General features: G+C 42.5%; 1 protein-coding gene across 1 annotated transcript in view; it reads left to right on the forward strand.

Moving 5' to 3' along the window:
* NMT2 (N-myristoyltransferase 2) overlaps positions 1 to 19,034 on the forward strand; it is a gene marked incomplete at its 5' end in the record, with an annotated part of 67,398 nt that overhangs the window by 28,886 nt on the left and 19,478 nt on the right. The window contains 5 exons of the mRNA XM_081051821.1: positions 10,213 to 10,348; positions 14,349 to 14,493; positions 17,722 to 17,840; positions 17,937 to 18,028; positions 18,146 to 18,262. Coding sequence (XP_080907947.1) covers positions 10,213 to 10,348; positions 14,349 to 14,493; positions 17,722 to 17,840; positions 17,937 to 18,028; positions 18,146 to 18,262 — 609 coding nt within the window. The remainder of the gene's footprint in view (positions 1 to 10,212; positions 10,349 to 14,348; positions 14,494 to 17,721; positions 17,841 to 17,936; positions 18,029 to 18,145; positions 18,263 to 19,034) is intronic.

The following is a 19,034-nucleotide window of genomic DNA, read 5'->3' on the forward strand; positions in this document are numbered from 1 at the left end:
GTTACCTGTGCTGGTTTTTAGAAACTCCACTCAAACCTCCTAATAGGTTTTCTCCCTCGTGGTACCTTTCCCTCTAGTAAAGTAATGTGATTTCTCAAACATGTGCGTGCGCATGCACACACACACACACACACACACTCACACACAACTAACGATCTGCTACAATTCGGTAAAAGACAACTAGGCTAAAATGTTCAAAGATCCTGAATAGGCAGTTAACAAAAGAAGACAAAAAAATTGCCAATAAATATTTAAAAAGATGTTCAGCCAGTGGAAATGCATAAACAAGAGACAATATAATGTAGTAATTACATGGATTCTGGAGCCTGACTGGCTGGATTTCAGTTCTGGCTCTGCCATTATCAGCCGTGGAATCTTCGCAAGTTACTCTGTATTTCAATTTCCTCTTACATAAAATGGGAAAATAATAAATAATAATAATACTTACCTTACAGAGTTGTGACAATTTGCAAGATTGATGTCTGTAAAGTGCTTAGTACAGCGATGGACACATAGTAAGTGTGCTAAAGTGTTAGCTGCTGTGACGGGGAAGATGACAGTGACGGTGGTGGTGGTGGTGGTGGTTCCCCAGATTGGTTACACCAGGTTACATTTCACCAGCAGCCTATGAGTGGTCCCTTTCCTCACATTCTTCCGGTATTATTAGACTTTCAAATGTTAGGCAAATCAATGGGTAAAAAGTATAATCTGTTGTTTCATTCTCATTTTCCTTACTGCTGGTGAGGTTGAAATCTTTTCATAAATTTATTGGCTCTGAGGGTTGCCTCTTTGTGAGTCACTTATTCATATCCTCCACCTATTCTTCTGTCAGTCTTTTATCTTATTGATTTTTACATTGATTTTTCATTCATCCAGCAAGTATTTATTAAGAATGTTTTATATGTCAGACCCTGTTTTAGGTGCTAAGAATACAATGGACAATACTGTTTTATGGATCTTATGTTCTAGTTAAAGGAAGACAAACCAATAAATAATACATTTTTAGCTAGCGATAAATTCTATGAAGTGAAGCAGATTATTCATAGTAATAGCTAAATTTTAGTGAGTGATTTCTATGTGCCAACTACCAATACTAATGATTAACTCATTTTATGCTCAGTTTTCATTACACTATTTATTGAAAACTTCATCCTTTTATGGGTAGGGAAACTGAGGCACAGAAAGGGTAAATAATACACTAGGAAGTAGTGGAGCTAGGATTCAAAACCAGGTGGTCAGACTAGCTACTGCCTGCAGTTCTGTTCTATTCGAGACTTCTGGGAACGGAAAAGTGGCTCTTCCTCACTCAAGGGTTGGGCAGCTCTGCTTCTCATTATTGTATAAATGCTGTCAGGTATGTCTGGGAGTTTGGACGAGGGGATGGCTAATTCAGTGCTAATTTCTGTAGATCCCTGTCAATATCGTTGTAAAGTTCACATGAGAGAGAGGGGAAAAATAAAACCTTGGCAAACTAGAGTTAACAAAAATAATTACAGAGTCTCCATTATACCAAATAAGATAGTATAATTTTAACAATACAGGTTTTTATGGGGGGGCGGGGGAGGGCGTTTCTGCACACTATTGATTAACTCCCAAAATGTAACTTGACAGAAAATTTCATTGCGCAAGTGTCCAGTAGATTATAGAATAGGTGATATAAACATTTTTTTAAAATTTTTTGTGAAATAGTCTGCAATTTTTATGTCTGTATCCACTCCAGTTTCTATGAGTTTAATTAATCGGTTTTAGAAAAAAATTGATTCACACTCAAGACAGAAATTTCTGGATTCTTCACTGGTGGAGATATTTCTATCCAATTGGATAGACATCAATGCCAGTCATCACCTCTCAGCCTGTATCCCTCTGGATGAAAGCTTCTTGGGAACTTGGAGATATTTGAAACTGGGTGTACTGGACATAAAAGCTCTGAGGTCCTGGACTCCTAAAGGTTTCCAGAAAAGCCATAACCAGCAGCAGTTAAAAGATTGAGGCAGGAGAAGGATAGTTCTGGGTTTCAAATCCAAGGGCACGTCCTTGATGATTTCATTTACTGCCGTCACACCCCGCACTGCCCCCACTCCCCGAACGTAACACAATGCTGAGCACATGATAGATACGTGATAATAGGCTGCAGTAGACTTTACCATCTAGGTAGGGAGAATTGTAGCTTTCAGAGGTATTTTACTGCCTGGCAATATGGGATTGGAGCCACCTCAAAAGCCAGGATTATTCACTCATTCATTCACTAAGCCTTTGTTATAAAAATCTACTAGTGTGGGGCATGGAAGCATTGGAGACCTTAGGGATAGTTTTCTTCTGTACCCCCCCCTCCAATACCAACACAAGCGCACACGTAAACCATGCCGTCACAGTACAGCAAGTTCACTTCTTTATAAGGAACCAGCCATGGGAACACTGGGAAGGAGAGCTCGAAATGCTCAGACTCCCAAGCCAGAGGAGTGCATACGTGCTTATCTGTGGCGTATTTTGCGCTCCAGTATCTGGCTGTGACATGTTTGTTTAAGCCCAATTGCTAGTCAGATATTTATGGGAGCCCTTAGCCACCAGATGATTTTAAATGTAAACATCACAATAGTACAGATTTGAGTCTACTGATGAAAATAAACTGCTCCCTTTGGGCTGGGAATGCATTACTATTTTTAGACCACCAGGGTGCCATTTGGTGAGGTCTTGGTGTTTCTTCAAAAGTGAGCGCTGCTTTCTATTTTAGAATTAGGAACAGGGAAATAATGAAGCTACAGCTCAAGCTCGTCTCTGAAACAGTTTTTCTCACTATTGAACATACCTTTCATAATTTGACATTATAGAGGAACAAATTATCCATTTTAAACTTAAAAGTGCATGATTTTAATACATGAATAACTGACAGGTCATACCCATACTTTCTGATCTGGATGTTGGGTGATAAGCCCGGCCCTGTGTGTCGGTCAGGGTGCTCCAAGTTAGAGGTGGTAAGAACAGCCCCACAGTTCCGTTGTGAAGTCAGCAAAGGTTGGTCTCCCACCTACACTACACGCACGCAGGCAGGGGCCTCTGCTCGTAGAGGGGCTGAGGGGCACAGGCGAAGGAGGTGCCATGCCAGCCACTAGGCCAACACACTCACAGGCCCTGCCTCGTTAGGTCCCCGGAGGCCTCCCATTTGTGTTTTGTCTGCTGCCTTAAAAATATATGCTTCACAGGACAGGACTTTTCTTTGTTCATCGTTGTATCTTTATGCTCCAGTAACGATTGCTGTACCACAAAGCAACAACCAGTTAATCATGCTCACAGATCCTGGGGGTTCGGAATGTGGAAAGAGCACAGCTGGATGGCCTTCTTGCTGGGGGTCTCAGGGGGTTGCGGTCAGATTTCGGTGGGGGCTGCAGTCAGCCAAGGACTGGACGCCGAGGCTGGCTCATTCACGTGACTGGCTGTCCATCCTGGCCGCTGGCCGGAACTCACCCAGCATGCCTACCTGTGACCTTTCTAGCATGGCAAGTGTCTCACAGTTGTCTGATGGGAACATTTTTATGAGAACTGGGTGTGAGCTGCGTGGCCTTCTCTCACCTAGGCTCAGAAGTCACATATTCACGCGTTTTTTGTGAATGGATGGTTGTGAGTCAGAAGCCTATCTACATTCAAAGGGAGGCAACTTGATTCTGTCTTTCATTGGGAGGAATCTTTAAAAATTCTGAGGACATGTTGAAAAGTGCCACAGTCCAACTTCTGCCGCCAAATTATTTACATTTCTCCCACATGCATAATGCATTTACCCTCCCTAAGACCCTTCCCCAAATCACACCGTGTTTTAGCTTATAATTAGGCTGAGTCTTGAAGTTCAGGATCTTGTCATCCAAACCAGCTCTAGGTGTGGGTGAGGCCCCTCACTGTCGGCCTGAACCAGTGAGCTCAGCAGATACACTGTCTGCTTTCCTCACGCCCGTCGTGAAACGATGGACAGATGTACGAGAGCCACGGTAGCTATTTCCATTCATAAAGGGGGAAATAGACAGCACACCCCAGTCCGTGGTCTATAGCAGTTCTGAAATCTGTTTAGTAACGTGTCACCAGTTCCTTGATCCGCGGTCAGCCCTATTCTGGGAGCTGTTCTCCGTGGCTCTGGCCTCTTCCTTTGGGCTCTCGGTTGTGCCCTTTGAAGTCATCCTTCTAAACGAAAACTGACTTTGCACCTGAGTAACCTCCATCTGCTTCTTGCCTGTAAGAAGCGGAGGGGCCGAGGCCTCTTCATTTTCTGCTCTGTCTCTTCAAGCTGATGTAATTCATTTTAAAATGTCATGGGCTTCCTGTGTTTCAATTTATAATCCACTCCATTAGACAAAAGCCACCCACAAATCTCTTCCTGATAAGCTTTTCTCTTCCTTGGACTCCTGGTGACTTTGCTGTGGGACAAAGATTCTTAGAAGCCATATTATTTAGAGAGGATATACCAGGCACCTCCTTCAGAAACCTGGAAGGCCTTTTGTCTGTTTGGAATGGTCAGTATGTAGGGCTTTCCAGGGTCCTAAAGAAAGGTCATACAGGCCACTCTAGATGTGACTTTCTGTCCTGAGGCCATTGCTTCAAATGCAATTCTTTGCCTTCAGGAAATGCTGGGGATGAGGAACAGTTTTATTTTTTAATCTAGAAATACTGGCTGGGTTTATAGATTTTCTAACTTCCACTCAAAAGCTGAGTAGCTCATTCTGGAATCACTCCTCTCTCAGTTACAGTCAGCGGGGAGAAGCCAGCACTTCCAACCCTGCCCAGAAATCTTTTTAGTTAGATCATCAAGTGCATTAGGTACATTTTCTATTTTCCACATGATTATTGGAACAGTTTTATAAACGTTCCTCTGCTGCATAACAAGGGTCTCCTTTCCAAAATCCTTTCGGTATTTGAAAATGAAGAAACCATTGAAATAACCATTAAATAAAATACCATTTTCTGTGTTTTTCCTCGAACCCTCACCAGCAGCCTCCTCGAGGCCGTCAGGCTTCTGCTAACAGTTTCCTCAGTTCTTTCCACCTGGTCTTGATGCTGGTGCGTTGGGGTTTTTAGATTTTTGTTGGAACAGCCCTCCATTCTCAGATACCAAATTTCTGTTCTGGATTTTATTGCTGCATAACGAATCAATGCAAACCTAATGACATAAAACCACGACCACGTTATTGCTCGTATGCTTGCAGAGTCTGTCGGTAAGGAAGTTGGAAAAGGCAACTTACTTGGGGCTTCTTGTGCAGGTGCTGCCAGCTGTTGCCTTAGGGAGTCCTCTGCAGACTTGACCTAGCTGATCATACATGAGGGCTTCCTCCCATGGTCCCTAGTGGGTGCCAGCTGCCGCCCTGGAAGTTCCGCTGCACTGTCTTCCAGCCTGGTGGTGTCAGGGCAGTCAGACCTCCTACAGGGCCCCTGGCTGCCCGCAGGGTGAGCATTCCGAAGGAGCCAGGTGGAAGCTCCTTGACCTTTTGTGACCTCGCCTCAGAAGTCAGTGTCACTTCTTCTATGTTAAGAGCAAAGTGACAAAACTGCCGATTCGAGATTCGAGGGAAGAGGAGGAGACCCCCACCTCTTGCTGGGAGAAGTAGCAAAGAATTTTCGGACATGTTTTGAAACTGCTGCATCTGGAGTAGTGTCTGGGAAAAAGAGATCTCACTACGTAATTACATCCAAGAAGTAGGCGTGTCTGCCTCTCTTATTGTATCTGCTTGTTAGTCTTGGGGAAATACAGTGTGATTCCGCCCCCATAATAACAAATTACGGTAGAATGGGGCTTCTTGTATTTGTAATGTGTTTTTGAAAAATAAGGACACAGCACTTCCCATTGTGCACCTTTTATTTCAAATGAATTAGAAAGCTAAATAATGTGTATTTTCCCCCCAAAAGTCATACAGTTAATAGAAAGAAAAGTATAGAAGGATATTTATGTAATTTTGGAATAAGGAAGGCCTTTCTAAGCAAGAGTTAAAAGCGAGGAAGCCTCAAGGGAAAAATTGTAAATAGTAGATTCCACAGAAATTTTAAATGTCTCTACAGAAAAAGATACCATAAGTAAAGCTGAAAGCTAAAAAATAAACTGGGTAAAATATATGTAATCTAAATAACAGACAACAAACTAGGCAATGTAATATATCCATACAGTAGTATTTTATGGGGCTGTTGTGAAGATTAGATGAGATTAAAGTGCCCAAAGTAAAAATACCTAATAAATGATAGATTCTATCCATACTTTTATAAAGAGCACATACAAATCAAGTTTTTAAAATATAGCTAGCAGAAAAAGGATATGAATAAACAATTCATGGCAAAATATAAATGATCAATAAACATATGAAAAGATGTGTAGCCTCACTCATGATTAAATAAAGAAAAATTAAATTTACAATGAGACTTGTGTCTAGCTGTAAGACTGTTGGGATAAGAAAGAATGTTAACACATCAGGGCTGACGAAAAAGTAGGGAAATTGACATTCTTACTTACTCTCCTTTGTCCTTTCCTGGTAAGGTGTTTTTAACCTCTGGCTTCTTTCAGGATTTTTTCTTTATCGTTTGAGTTTCTATAGTTTGAAACTGATAGGCCTAGGTGTTGTTTTTTGGGAATTTATCCTGCTTGATGTTTTCTGAGCTTCCTGGAACTGTGGTTTTGTGTATAACATTCATTTGGGGGAAATTCTGTTATTATTGCTTCAAATATTTCTGCCGTTCCTTCTTTCTTTTCTTGTCCTTCGGGTATTCCCATAACCTCTTTGTTACTACCTTTGGTAGGTGCCCCCCAGTCCTTGGATAATCTGGGGTTTATTCAGCCTTTGTTCTCTTCGCTTTTCAGTTTGGGAGATTTCTATGAAGGGTTTCCATTGCTGTATCTTCAAGCTCAGAAATCTTTCCTCAGATGCACCCAGTCTACTAGTAAGCCCACTCAAAGGCATTCTTCGTTTCTGTTCATGTTTTTGATACCTGGCATTTCTTTTTTTTTCCCTTAGGATTTCCGTCTCTCTGTTAACGTTGCCGATCGGTTCTTCCATGCTATCTGCTTTGTTCATTTGAGCCCTTAGCACGTTATTAATCATAGTTGTTTTAAGTTCCTTGTCTGATAATTCCAACATACCTGCCGTGTCTGGCTCAGATGCTGGCCCTGTCTTTCCCAACTGTGTTTTTGGCCTTTTAGTATGCCTTGTCATTTTTTCCCTGATCGCCAGACATGATGTACTAGGTAAAAGGAACCGCTGCAAATAGGTTTTTAGTACTATGGTGGTGAGGGGGGTGTGTGGGGGTCACATTCCGTGGCCCTGTGATCAGGCCCCAGTCTTTAGGGAGCCTGTGCCCTTGCACTGTGAACTCGACAAGTGTGCCTCAGTTTTCTTCTCCGCACCATAGGCAGCACAGGACAGCCGCAGTGGCTGGAGTGGGGCATTTGCCTGCCCCAGGTCAGTTAGGCTCTGACTGTGCCCCTGAAGGTTAGGCTCTGGCTGATGAGTTTCCCCTGAGGGCGGACATGTGAGGACGCACAGTGTTCTGGCGTATTTCAAAATGGTTCCTCTTCCCTGCCTGAAGGGATTTTTCTCCAGAATTTATTGTGTGAATCTGATTGGGCTCCTGGAGTAAAACTCACGAAAGTGTGACTGGGTCTCCTGGAGTTTTTAACTCTCAGGCTTGTCCACACGTAGCTTCCAGCACTTGGTCAGTTACAGTTGACGTTTTCCTACCTGGGCGCTGGCTGGTTCCTGTGGTGGTTTCAGCTGGTGAGTCTCTGCTCTGGGAAGCTGTGACTCCCTGCATTCATCTGTCTGTCTGTCCAGTCTTGGAACAGTTTGCCCTGTGTCCTTGCCTCTCTTACGGATCCAAGAAGATGTTGATTTTTCAGTCTGTTAGGACGGAGTGGTGATTTCCAAGCTCCTTGCATGCAGAACCAGAAACTGTCTCATTTACTATTGGTGGAATGGAAATAGGTACAATATTTGCTAAACCAGTCTTAATCATCTACTAAAACGAAAACGCTGCATGCCCTTTGACCCAGCATTTCCACCTTTGGACATACTAGCGTGAATGAACAAAGACGTAAGGACCAGAATATGTTTCGGCAGCCGCATTGTTAATATAGGAATGAAATGTGATATGTTTACATGGTGGAATGCTGTCCAGCTGTTAAAAAGAAATGATGTAGCGCAATAGATCCTGACGTGGAAAGAAGTTCAAGACATGTTGTGAAGTGGAAGGGGGAAAAAGCAAGTTTCAAAATGGTATGTTTAAGAATCAATTTTTATTTAAAACTTATTTATAGTGAAAATGAGGGCATGCTTAGAGAAGACAGTTAATTTTGGAAGAATATACCAGAAGAACTATTGGTTGCCTTTGAGGGACAGTGTCATAAGGCTGTTAGTATATTAATGACACTTGTGTCTTCTACAATAAATATGTATTTGATAATTAGGTAAAAATTCAAGAAAGAAAATGGGTAGGGGCCCGTAGAGCTAATTGAGAACAATGGAACGGAACTGATTCTTTCCATCACTTTTCTCTACATCAGGCAATAATGCAATAATAATCTCTGACTAGAAATTTTAATTTACCTTCTGGGAATACTGTGGTAGGATAGGTCCAAATAAATGGAAAGTTTAAATCTCCTTGGTCTCTTCTGCTCTTTCAGAAGATGACAGCTGTAAGATAACTCCAAACACAAATATTTTACCAGTGAAACACAAGTGTTTTACCAGTAAAATTTTTTCTCATGTAGAGTTGTTGTTTTTTCCCCCCTTCTTCCACTGCGCCCCCCACTCCGGTTCAAGCCTTTGTTGCTCAGTCTAGTTGTGTAGGACACAGCTCCCTGGCCCATGTGGGAATCGAACTGGCGACCTCGGCGTTAGGAGCACGGTGCTCCAACCACCTGAGCACTGGGCCGACCCAGGTTTTATTTTGTTTTGTGTTTTGCTTTGTTTTAATTGTTAATCCGTCTTGTAAAAATCTTTATCAGGAAGCATTTCCACCTCTGCAGATAATCAGTTTCTTTGGTTCTGTTGTGTCAAAATTAGTGGTTTGTTGTACCCATAAGATGTTAATAATGGAATTTTTTACAGCGTATATCTCTCCTTAAAAGGCTGACCAAGAGGTAGCTTAGTGGAGCAATAACTGTGAAAGCTATTTGACTTCTGTTATAAAACATGGTTTATATCTATAATTTTTCTGCTCAAATGACATGTAGGCACCTTGCAGGACGACTGAGTGTAGACTGATATACTTCTGAGTTACTTGTTGGTTAACTTCCTAATCTGACTAAATTCTGTTTCCCACTTACATCCTGTTTGGGCTTCCTGGACCCAATTCCAACATGTGTATGTGTGTTTTGGGGTAGGGGGTGGGACTTCAAACACAACACCAAGCGATTTTTGGACATCAACAGAGTGTTCGAGACTTGAACTCAATCCTGACAGTATCTACTGAGATAGTATTAGATCCCACAGGTTAAGGGCTCAGTCCTGCAAGAACCCTTCCAACCATCCCCACCTTCAGGCACAAGTTGCAAGTCCAGGTTTTTTCTGTACTTCTGACAGACTGGCTATAAATCAGAGGTTCCCAGGACCCCCTCCATGGGTTCAATTAATTTGCTTAGAGCTGCTCACAGCTCTTACGAGACTACCAGTTTATTATAAGAGGATATAACTCAGGAACATGCGGACAGAAGAGATGCATAGGGTAAAGTGTGGGGAAGGACGCAGAACTTCTGTGGTCTCTCCAGACACCCCATTCTCCCAGCACCTCCACATGTTAACCGACCTGGAGGCTTCATTACATCGGCATGACTGGTTAAATCATTGGCCATTCTCCTGCCCCTCTCTCCTCAGTGCAGGTTGGGGGTGCTACTGAAAGTTCCAACCCTCTGATCACATGGTTGGCTCCACTGGCAGCCAACCCCCCCATCCTTAGGTGCTTTCCAAAAGTCACCTCATTAACATAAGGGACACCTTTAAGCTGTCATCACTCAGGAAACTCCAAGGGTTTTTTTGTTGGTTTGTTTTTTAGGAACTGTGAGCCAGGAACCATCAATGAAAACCAAATATATATAAGAAATAATATATTGGGTCATGTGAATGTTTCTTGTAAATCACAGTATCTTACATTCTAACATAGTTTTTTCTCCTGGATATAACGTGTTGTTCTAAATGATTAATTTTATATAATGATTTATTGTTGTTGTTTTACCTCCTGTGAATTTCCTAACAGAAGTCCCAGAGGGGACTTGGGTGCCAAAAAGAAAAAGAAGAAACAGAAGAGAAAAAAGGAGAAACCCAATTCCGGAGGCACCAAGTCAGACTCTGCATCTGATTCCCAGGAGATTAAGATTCAGCATCCGTCAAAAGTGAGAGCCCTGTTTTATTCTAACCCGTGTGGTTGCTCATGCACGTGAGAGCAGTTCTGTGCAGCCAAGCACCCTGTTGGATCAGAGGTGTAGTTAGAATTTGTTGTGACTGTACTGGTAGTAACCTGAGAGTATTTACAGTCTTCCAAAAACTGACATGGCTCCCAGGTAACTAAGAGGTACGTGCTGTGCTCTTGTGTGTATGAGGGTACCGCCTGCGTTTCCCCCGTTTCACAGCAAGTTAGTATGTAGATTGTAGTCCTAGGACAAAATCGCATTGTGAGCTGTTAGGTTTTGTTTTTGAAGTTACACTGAATATTTGATGACTTTTAGTTCAGAAGATATTCACGTTTTAATTTTTCTGGGTGTCTGTCTAATTATCTGAATAGCACAACACCATCTGGCAGCAGATTTCAGCAGAAGCAGCCACGGGTAAGTCTTATGTTGCTTTTGAATTGGACCAGTCTTCAGTGGCCATTCTTAATTCCATTGCCAAGGGTGGGAAATAGCTCTTACTGTTCCCTCTGAAGAAACACCCATTTTAGACCAAACCAGAAGTTGTCGGCTGGACCCTGTGTTGGCAGGTTGATACCTCTGGGGGTGCCCCTTTCTGTAGGGCCAACCCCAGTCACCCTGGCTGTGAACACAGGTCTTGTGTGCTGGGCCCAGGGAAGCACAGAGCCTTCTTGATGCAAGAAACGCAGTGAAAAGGGGTAGAATTAGAAGTATAATGAAATGGAGATGTTTTGACGTTTGTAGTGTGCGGTGTAATGGGAAGGGCTCAGGACGTGAGTGGGGAAGCTGGGCTCATCCTGGCCCACAGCTCTCGAGCTTGGCCTTGGCACAAGGTGTCCAGCCCCTCCTCATGCCCTTTTTCTTATCTGCAAAGTGGGGCGATGCCTTCTCCCCAACTCACAGTGCTGTTACGAGGTTACAATTAGATCATTTTTATTAAATGGTTTTTATATTATAAAGCACTGTCTACATGGCAGTTATGACCCTTATGCAAGTTTTGTGGGGTTTAATTTTATTTTTTCTTGTACAACGTTTGCATTATATCGCATGAAGTGAATCTTGCAGGTAGTTTTGTTGTTGTTGCCTGTTTTACACATAAGGACCAGGAATCACTGAGAAGGAAAATTACTGCCCCCAATTTCCCCCTGACTGCCTTTGTGGGGTGAGAAGAAAATGGAATCTTCTTCCCTAGCTTTTCACCTTGGTTCTCAGGTAATAAATATTCTATCCACCGGACATAATTTCCAAGGTAACTCATATAAGGTACACCATAAGCTTGCAAGAATTTTCTTTCCGTTTCTAAGCGTTGCTTCATCAGATAAATGCGGTGTCACTTATATGCAGTTGTGACCATCTCCTTGTTGCTTCTGTCATCGCCATCAGCTTCTACCATCTCTGTACCCCTGGTGATTTGGAGCCCTGCCCCTAGTTCTGATCACTTAAAAGAAGCGAGAGCCAGCAAATCTGGAGGAGCGATTAGCATTTATGGCAAAGATACTGTTTTCTTTTTAAATTAAGAAAACTCATAATTGTTTCAATGTGGGCTAATCTCCATTGGGTTTTTTAAAACTCAGGCTCCTTTCTTTTAAGTCAATGCCAGCTCTAGGTAACACCGTAAATTATAGTGGCCTGTGTTTAGAGAATATTCAAGAACCACAGTAAAATGGTATTTGTCTACATTCTTGTAGGCTTCTTAGTGGGAGAGGACTTAGACATTTTTTTCCAAAGTATTAAATTTGGAAAATAATGGGTGAAGAGTACGGTTGATGTACTTATTTCACTAGGAAAAGACATGGAGGAAAAGAGGTATGCCTGATTCTTACATAGGACTCTAACGGGGAAGCTAGTGCAGGGTTGGTATACATTCTCACCTTCCCTAATCCTAATTCATTTCTCCCCAGGGGGTGCTACTATGGAAGGTGGATGGATAGGTTTAAGAATCTATCATAGCTGACTTTTCCTTACTTCTTTGTCACCATGGATTTGGAAATTGTATTTACTTGAATCCACTTTAGGAAAGCATTTAAATAGTGAGCATTGGGATGTAAATAGTTCATAAATGGTGATTTCATGCAAACACTACTGGTCAACCTGATGAGGCTCATTAGGTGAAGTAGAAAGCACTCTGAGCGCTTCTTCATGGAGTTGAGATATCATTGGCTCCTTTGGAACAAAGATGCTGATTCATGACGGTTACAAAACAGTTTGAGTTTGGTGTATTAAAGTGTTAGGGGATTTAACGCCTATCAGGAAAGAAGCGTACCATGACAAATTGAGTGCAGACGCTGTAGGTGTATTTTTGTAAGAGTGCGTTGTTCTACTTTGCCCTTTTTAAGATAAATGGATACATGTTCAAGCATTATTAGCTGCAGTATGCTGTGCTTAGTTCCTGTGTGCGGTATAGGTCTCCTAACAGATTGTGTTATTGGGGGGTTCAAATGGATGCAAATTTCACTTTGCTGGAAACCAGTTACTTTTACATTGGAAGTTCAAAAGAGACCTAAACAAGAGAAAGAAAAAAATAAACAGACAATAAATTACAACAGCAAAAGTATTTTGTTAAATTAGTATGTGTACTTGTGGTATGAGCCTTATGATTTAGATTTCCAACAAAATACAAGATAAACAGCTTACAAAAATGGGGGTATTCCTGGGTGGTACTGTTAGAGTTACAGCGGGAGACTTTAAGACTTTACCTCCAGTTAGACTCCAGCACTTTGTTTCCTTGATTCATTTTAATGGCAAGAAACTTACGGGGACCCAGTGAATAAAGGAACCACAGAATGGCCTGTATTAAATAAACCCCATTTTTTACCAGGTCAAGCCAGTACTCTTCCAGGTTAAAGGCTTTGCTCCAGACCACACACATCATGGTCAAAATTGAGCATAAGTTCAGAGCTGCTGTGTAAAAACCATCGACGGTCGTTGGTCGCTTTGCTTGGTGCCCATGGTGTGTTGCCATACAGGAAACCTAAGGGCTCTGAGATGCCTTCTAACCACTTCTGAACTGCAGTGAAGAGCGTTCTTTGGATGGCATCAAAATTCTAAAACTAATCAGTAATTTTGCATATTGGAAAACTCACTGATTTCCATGTTCAGTTCTATGCACTACTCTGTTGTGTCCAAGATAGTCTCGTTTTCCATGTAGTATGACATTACCTGAGGGATTTTCCAAAAAAAGAATCTTCAGAGATGACAGGAATATTGGCTTTGAGGAAGGAACTTTATAACTTAAAGGTACTGTCAATTTTATAGACTGAGAATATGTTTTACTTAAAAAGGAGGTTAGTTTCCAACACTTGGGTTGGGAGAACAGCTAGGGTTGTCCGAGGTCCAAATTCATAGAGGAAAGTGCTCGCCCTTGTTGGAAGGTTTGTCTCTGGAGGAGCATCAGTGTGAGGAGAGGGCAGGGTGTGGTCCAAGAGGAAGGCATCCTGAGAGGTTTCCTTTCTTGATTCGCTTCCTTCCCAGCTCAGTACTAAATTCAGGTTTCTTTCTTCTTAATGAACTAAAGTCTCCCTTGTCTGCCTAGAAGTGATGCTAGAAGTGATTTCCTTTGTCCCTACATTGCTGCTGCCGAGCATTAACCCTAAGTGACACCAAGGCTGGTGGCTGACTGGCTGCTATCTGACAGTAATGCATGCATTGCATGTCACGCCCTTTTGCTGCTCCGCCCAGACGAGTAAGGGTCAGGACCATTTGCAGATGGGTGGGAACCTGCAGCAGAGGGTGGTTTGAGTTCCATTAGAATTCCCACACTAAGAGAACCCCATCAAAACTCTAGCGCTATCATTATCTTTAACATAATATGTCTGCTTATGTTTTAATACGGTCGCATACGGGAGCCCAGGGGCCTAGCCGGGCCTAGAGGACTGGTTGTTTATCGGTGTGTAGACTCCAAGGCAGATGCACGTATCTCTGCCCCAGGTTTTGCAGCAGCGGCACATTTCTCATAGTTTGTGTCTGTCTGTCTTTGCTCTTTTAGAATCCCGCCATTCCAATGCAGAAGTTGCAGGACATCCAGAGAGCAATGGAGCTGTTGTCAGCGTGCCAGGGCCCCGCCAGGAACATTGACGAGGCTGCCAAACACAGATACCAGTTTTGGGACACACAGCCGGTACCCAAACTAAGTGAGCTTCTCTGCCTTTTTTCGTTTTTCCTCCCAAAAGACAAGGCTAACAACAAACAAAACACACAGAAGGGACTTGCCTTCACTTATGTAACTTGTTTCATACTACAGATCAGAACTGTAAACAACAGTAATACTTTTCTTCTTAAAATAGAAATATTGGATTATGACCTTGTCCCTCAGTAATAACAATTTTAGTCTAATTTCTAATCCTGTGAAAAATCCAATTTCCCCACACTTGAAACATGAACGGATTAAAAATACCTATAAAAGAGGGAGTCTCCCCCACCCCCTGCTTTTTGATTCTGAGCTTCATGGAGTTGTTTTTCCTGTACATAAATTTTTGACAGTCTCACATTTCAGTTATTCCAAAAGATAGAAAATTTGCCCTATTAACTTATTGCAGTGGAAACTTTTGTGCTGTTTAACAGTAGGATTCCGAACACTCCCCAGTGGTGGTAGTTATTACCGGTGCGATAACATTCCAGTATAATCGGGATCGGGAGTCCTCCGGAAGGGCCTTGAAAGGGCGTTGGGTCGTGTAAGAAGCTGTATAGTAGGCCTCTTCCCTCACTCAGCGCTTTGCTTCTCCATCACTTCAGTTTCGATAAATATCATTTTATTGTTCCTTTTTCATGTTATGCAAAAAAAAAGAGGATGATATCAATGCCATGTAAATGTTTATAAATGTATTACAAGCCAAACCTGCTGCACTTTGTATTATGTTTATATGAAGAAAGATTATTGTGTAATTATTTCTGTTTTTCTTTCTTGATTGTTCAAGTTCCAGAATTCAATATAAAGGATTAATTGCTATCCAAAACTGTTAATCGCCCCATTATGTACAAATAATCATTTTCATCACATATAAATCAGGGAACAGTCTTTCTCTCTGCCTTCAAAGAATGTTTTTCACACTTTTTTGAACTTACTGCTTGTCTCCCACCTGCATCCACCACTCCAAAGAGCTTAAAAAGCATGAGCTTCAGAGTGTGAAAGAAGGAAGAAAATTTCCTCACTGCCTTTTCTTTCAGGCTCTAGAAGTGTATTTGATAGTGGAGGAAGACTCTAGAGTGAATTTACAGGATTTTAAATGACATTGAATTGAATGACCATTAGCTGAAAGGATGCATTTTATTGGTCTGAATGTACTGGTTTAGCTGAGTGCCACTTGGCAAGCTGCTGGTGGCTTTTAGGTCACTGAAGGGGCAGGGAGAGGGAAGAAAGCCACCTCCAGGGCACCTAACCCCAGCACACTCTTTGGGAAGATAAACCAGGTACTCACCACATTTGGCCCCTCCCCAAACTCCTGCAGGATTTTCCAGTTCCTAGAAGCCCTGGTGAGGAAGAAGGGGCCTGAGGTAGGGAGAACATGTGAATGTCAGAGAGACTGTGCCTCTGTGTTTCTCTCCAGAGCCATGTCCCACTTCATTCTAAACACAGCCAACTGTTTGCAGCTGCTTGAATGGGATGGTGCCCTGGTGTTGTGCAGACAGACAAGCCCAAGGTCCAAAGGGACTCTGAAGGGAGCAGCTGGGCAGCTGGCCACTTGGGCTGACATGAGGAAGGTATTTGTATGGCCATGAGCTGGTAGAGTGGAGATAAGACAAAAGGAACAAAGTCAGGGATTAGAAAGAAAGAAGGATTGTACCATGGAGCTGGTACAACCCCTGTGGCGTCCACTGGTAGAAAGGTCTGTCATGGTAAGAACCTGTACCTGAGGGTCATTTATTTATTCAGCAGATACTTGGGTTCCTCTCCTTCTGCTTTTATTGATTTGTTTGTTTGTTTGTTTTATTGAGATATAATTGACATACAACATTGTGTTAGTTTCAGGTATATAACATATGATTCAGAATATGTCTGTATTGTGAAATGATCACCACAGTAAATAAATCTAGTTAACATCCATCACTACAGTTACAGAAATTTTTTTCTTATAATGAGAACTTTTAAGATTTACTCTCTTAGCAACTTTCAAATATACAATACAGTATTATTAAGTATAGTCGCCATGCTCCCAGGACTTCTTTATCTTATAACTGGAAGTTTGTATCTTTTGACTCCCTTCACCCATTTCTCCATCCTCCCCACCTCCTGCCTCCGACAACCACCAATCTGTTCCCTGTATCTATGAGTTCTTTTTTGTTGTTTTGGTTTTTTTTTTTGTTGTTTTCTTTTAGATTGCACATTTACGTGAGATCATATGGTGTTTGTGTTTCTCTGACTTATTTTACTTAGCGAGGTCCATTCATGTTACAAATGGCAGATCTCCTTTTTGTGGTTGAAAAATATTTAGCAGGTATTTGTTGAGTGTCTGTTATTAACTGCCAGGCACTGGGGTACACAGCAGGGAAACGGTGGTGCGGAAGTAGGATAAGTGGTGGCCACAGGGTGGGGGCTCAAGGTGGAAGGAGGATACACGCCAGGTGGGAAAAAGCTTAGGTCGGGAAGGACGCTGTGAGAAAGCAATGTGTAAGCTTATAGCTGTAAACACGAGACCAGCCCCTTGAAAAAAAAGCAGGGCAAGGGCCTTGCAAGTAGAGGGAAGCCCCAGGTGGCCCTGAGCCGGGGCCAGCCGGAGGTCACCGTCATCAGTGTGGTCGAGCCTGGAAGCAGGGTGCCAAGGTGGCCAGGCCAGCAGCAGCCAGTCGGGAGTGTGGGGTTTTTTCCCAACCACGTTGGGAAGCTGCAGAGAAGGAATTGGAAAAGGGCACCTTTGTGGAAATCGTAGCGACGTTTATGATGTGAGCTGCACTGCCAGCGGTCCAGGTGGACAGATGTCAACAGCCCTGAAATTAATTTTAGATTTTGCTGGAAGGAGTCAGGGGTGCCTGTAGCCCTTCCCCTGCCCCAGTTTTTTGAAATGCAGAGTGAAAAAGGAGAATATCTCTAAGGCTATCATCTGGCCTGTGCTGTCCCCAGTGGTGCTGGGCGATTAATCTGTAATGCTGGGGCTGAGATGGAGAAATCACGGTCATTTCATTGTTCACCTTGTCGTTGGACGACAGAGGATTTCTCCTTTTATTGGTGAAATAGTTTTTCTCCACCACTATCTTTGCTACCTACCCTGTTTAGCTCTAGAGGTGGCGGAAACAATGCTGTGTTTTGAAAGATTGTGTTAAACTAAACTTGATTTTGTTTTATGTAATGGACCATTTTGGATCGTCAGCACACTTTGTCATTGAATATTCTCTCTGTCTTTCTTCCTCTCTCTCTCCCTCTTCAGATGAAGTGATAACATCTCACGGTGCAATTGAAGCAGATAAAGACAACGTGCGCCGAGAACCCTATTCTTTGCCGCAGGGTTTTATGTGGGACACTTTGGAGTTGGATAATGCTGAAGTGGTGAGTAAAGCTCTTAAATTCAATAGCTGCGTTCACACAGATGGCTTCTGAGTTGCTTCTGAGCACCACAGACAGGACACCTGTTTGATCTTGTAGCTCAAGGAGCTGTACACCTTGCTCAATGAGAATTACGTGGAGGATGACGACAACATGTTCCGATTTGACTACTCGCCCGAGTTCCTGCTCTGGTGAGTCTGGCTGGTCTCGTAGGCTGTGGGCGGGCAGGTGGCTTGGCACGGCTTCGTCTGTCCCTGTATTTTTGGACACTAACTGGCACCTGTTTTCCTTGCCTACCTTGATTTCAGGGCTCTGCGTCCCCCTGGCTGGCTTCTTCAGTGGCACTGTGGGGTCAGAGTGTCTTCGAACAAAAAACTGGTAGGGTTCATAAGTGCCATCCCAGCAAACATTCGGATTTACGACAGGTACATATTAAAGCTTACCTGTGTCAGTTTTGATTTGTTGCTTTTCCAAGAATCACAATTATAATAGGCTTTAAAATGACTTCATGCGGGCTATTGACAGTGGGGGAGGTTGTGTGTGGGGAGGAAAGGGGTAGACGGGAATTCTGTACATTCTGCTCAGTTTTGCTATGAACGTAAAACTGCTCTAAAAATTAGTTAATTTTTAAAAGATTTTGGACTGTGAACAACAAAAAAAGGACAACTCTTTTTCTCTCTTTGCCTCTTAGTCTCATACATGCACACACAGATATGTTTTATGTATTACACATATACACACGCACATATACATGTGTATATGTATGTAGCAGAATAAACAAAGCTATAAGTAGGTATTTCAGATTTAAGTAAAACATTACTTTAAAAAATGTATTAGGAGGGATTTTAAAAACTCTTTCTACTGGTAGGGTAAGTACGTTGCATTTTTGCTCTGGGTCTCCAGCCCAGAAAGTGAAAGCTCTGAGGCCTAATAGGTCTGTTTACCTTTCAGTATATTGGGTTAGCTGATTTACTGCGAAAGCATTTGATCTCAAGGAATATTGTATGTCCAACGAAATGCCTGTGTACCTGGAACCAGAGCAAGGAGCTGGCCTTGGCGCTCTCGAGGTTTATTACGGCTTAGACCAGCGCTTGTCAGGGATCCTGGAGATGGCATTACATCCAGAGCAGCATCTTATCGACCCAATTTTTGCTATAATTGTATACATTATAGGAAAAACACATAGAGAAACTTTGA

Source organism: Rhinolophus hipposideros (assembly GCF_964194185.1).
Source record: "Rhinolophus hipposideros genome assembly, chromosome: 1".
In the NCBI taxonomy this organism is placed as follows: domain Eukaryota; kingdom Metazoa; phylum Chordata; class Mammalia; order Chiroptera; family Rhinolophidae; genus Rhinolophus; species Rhinolophus hipposideros.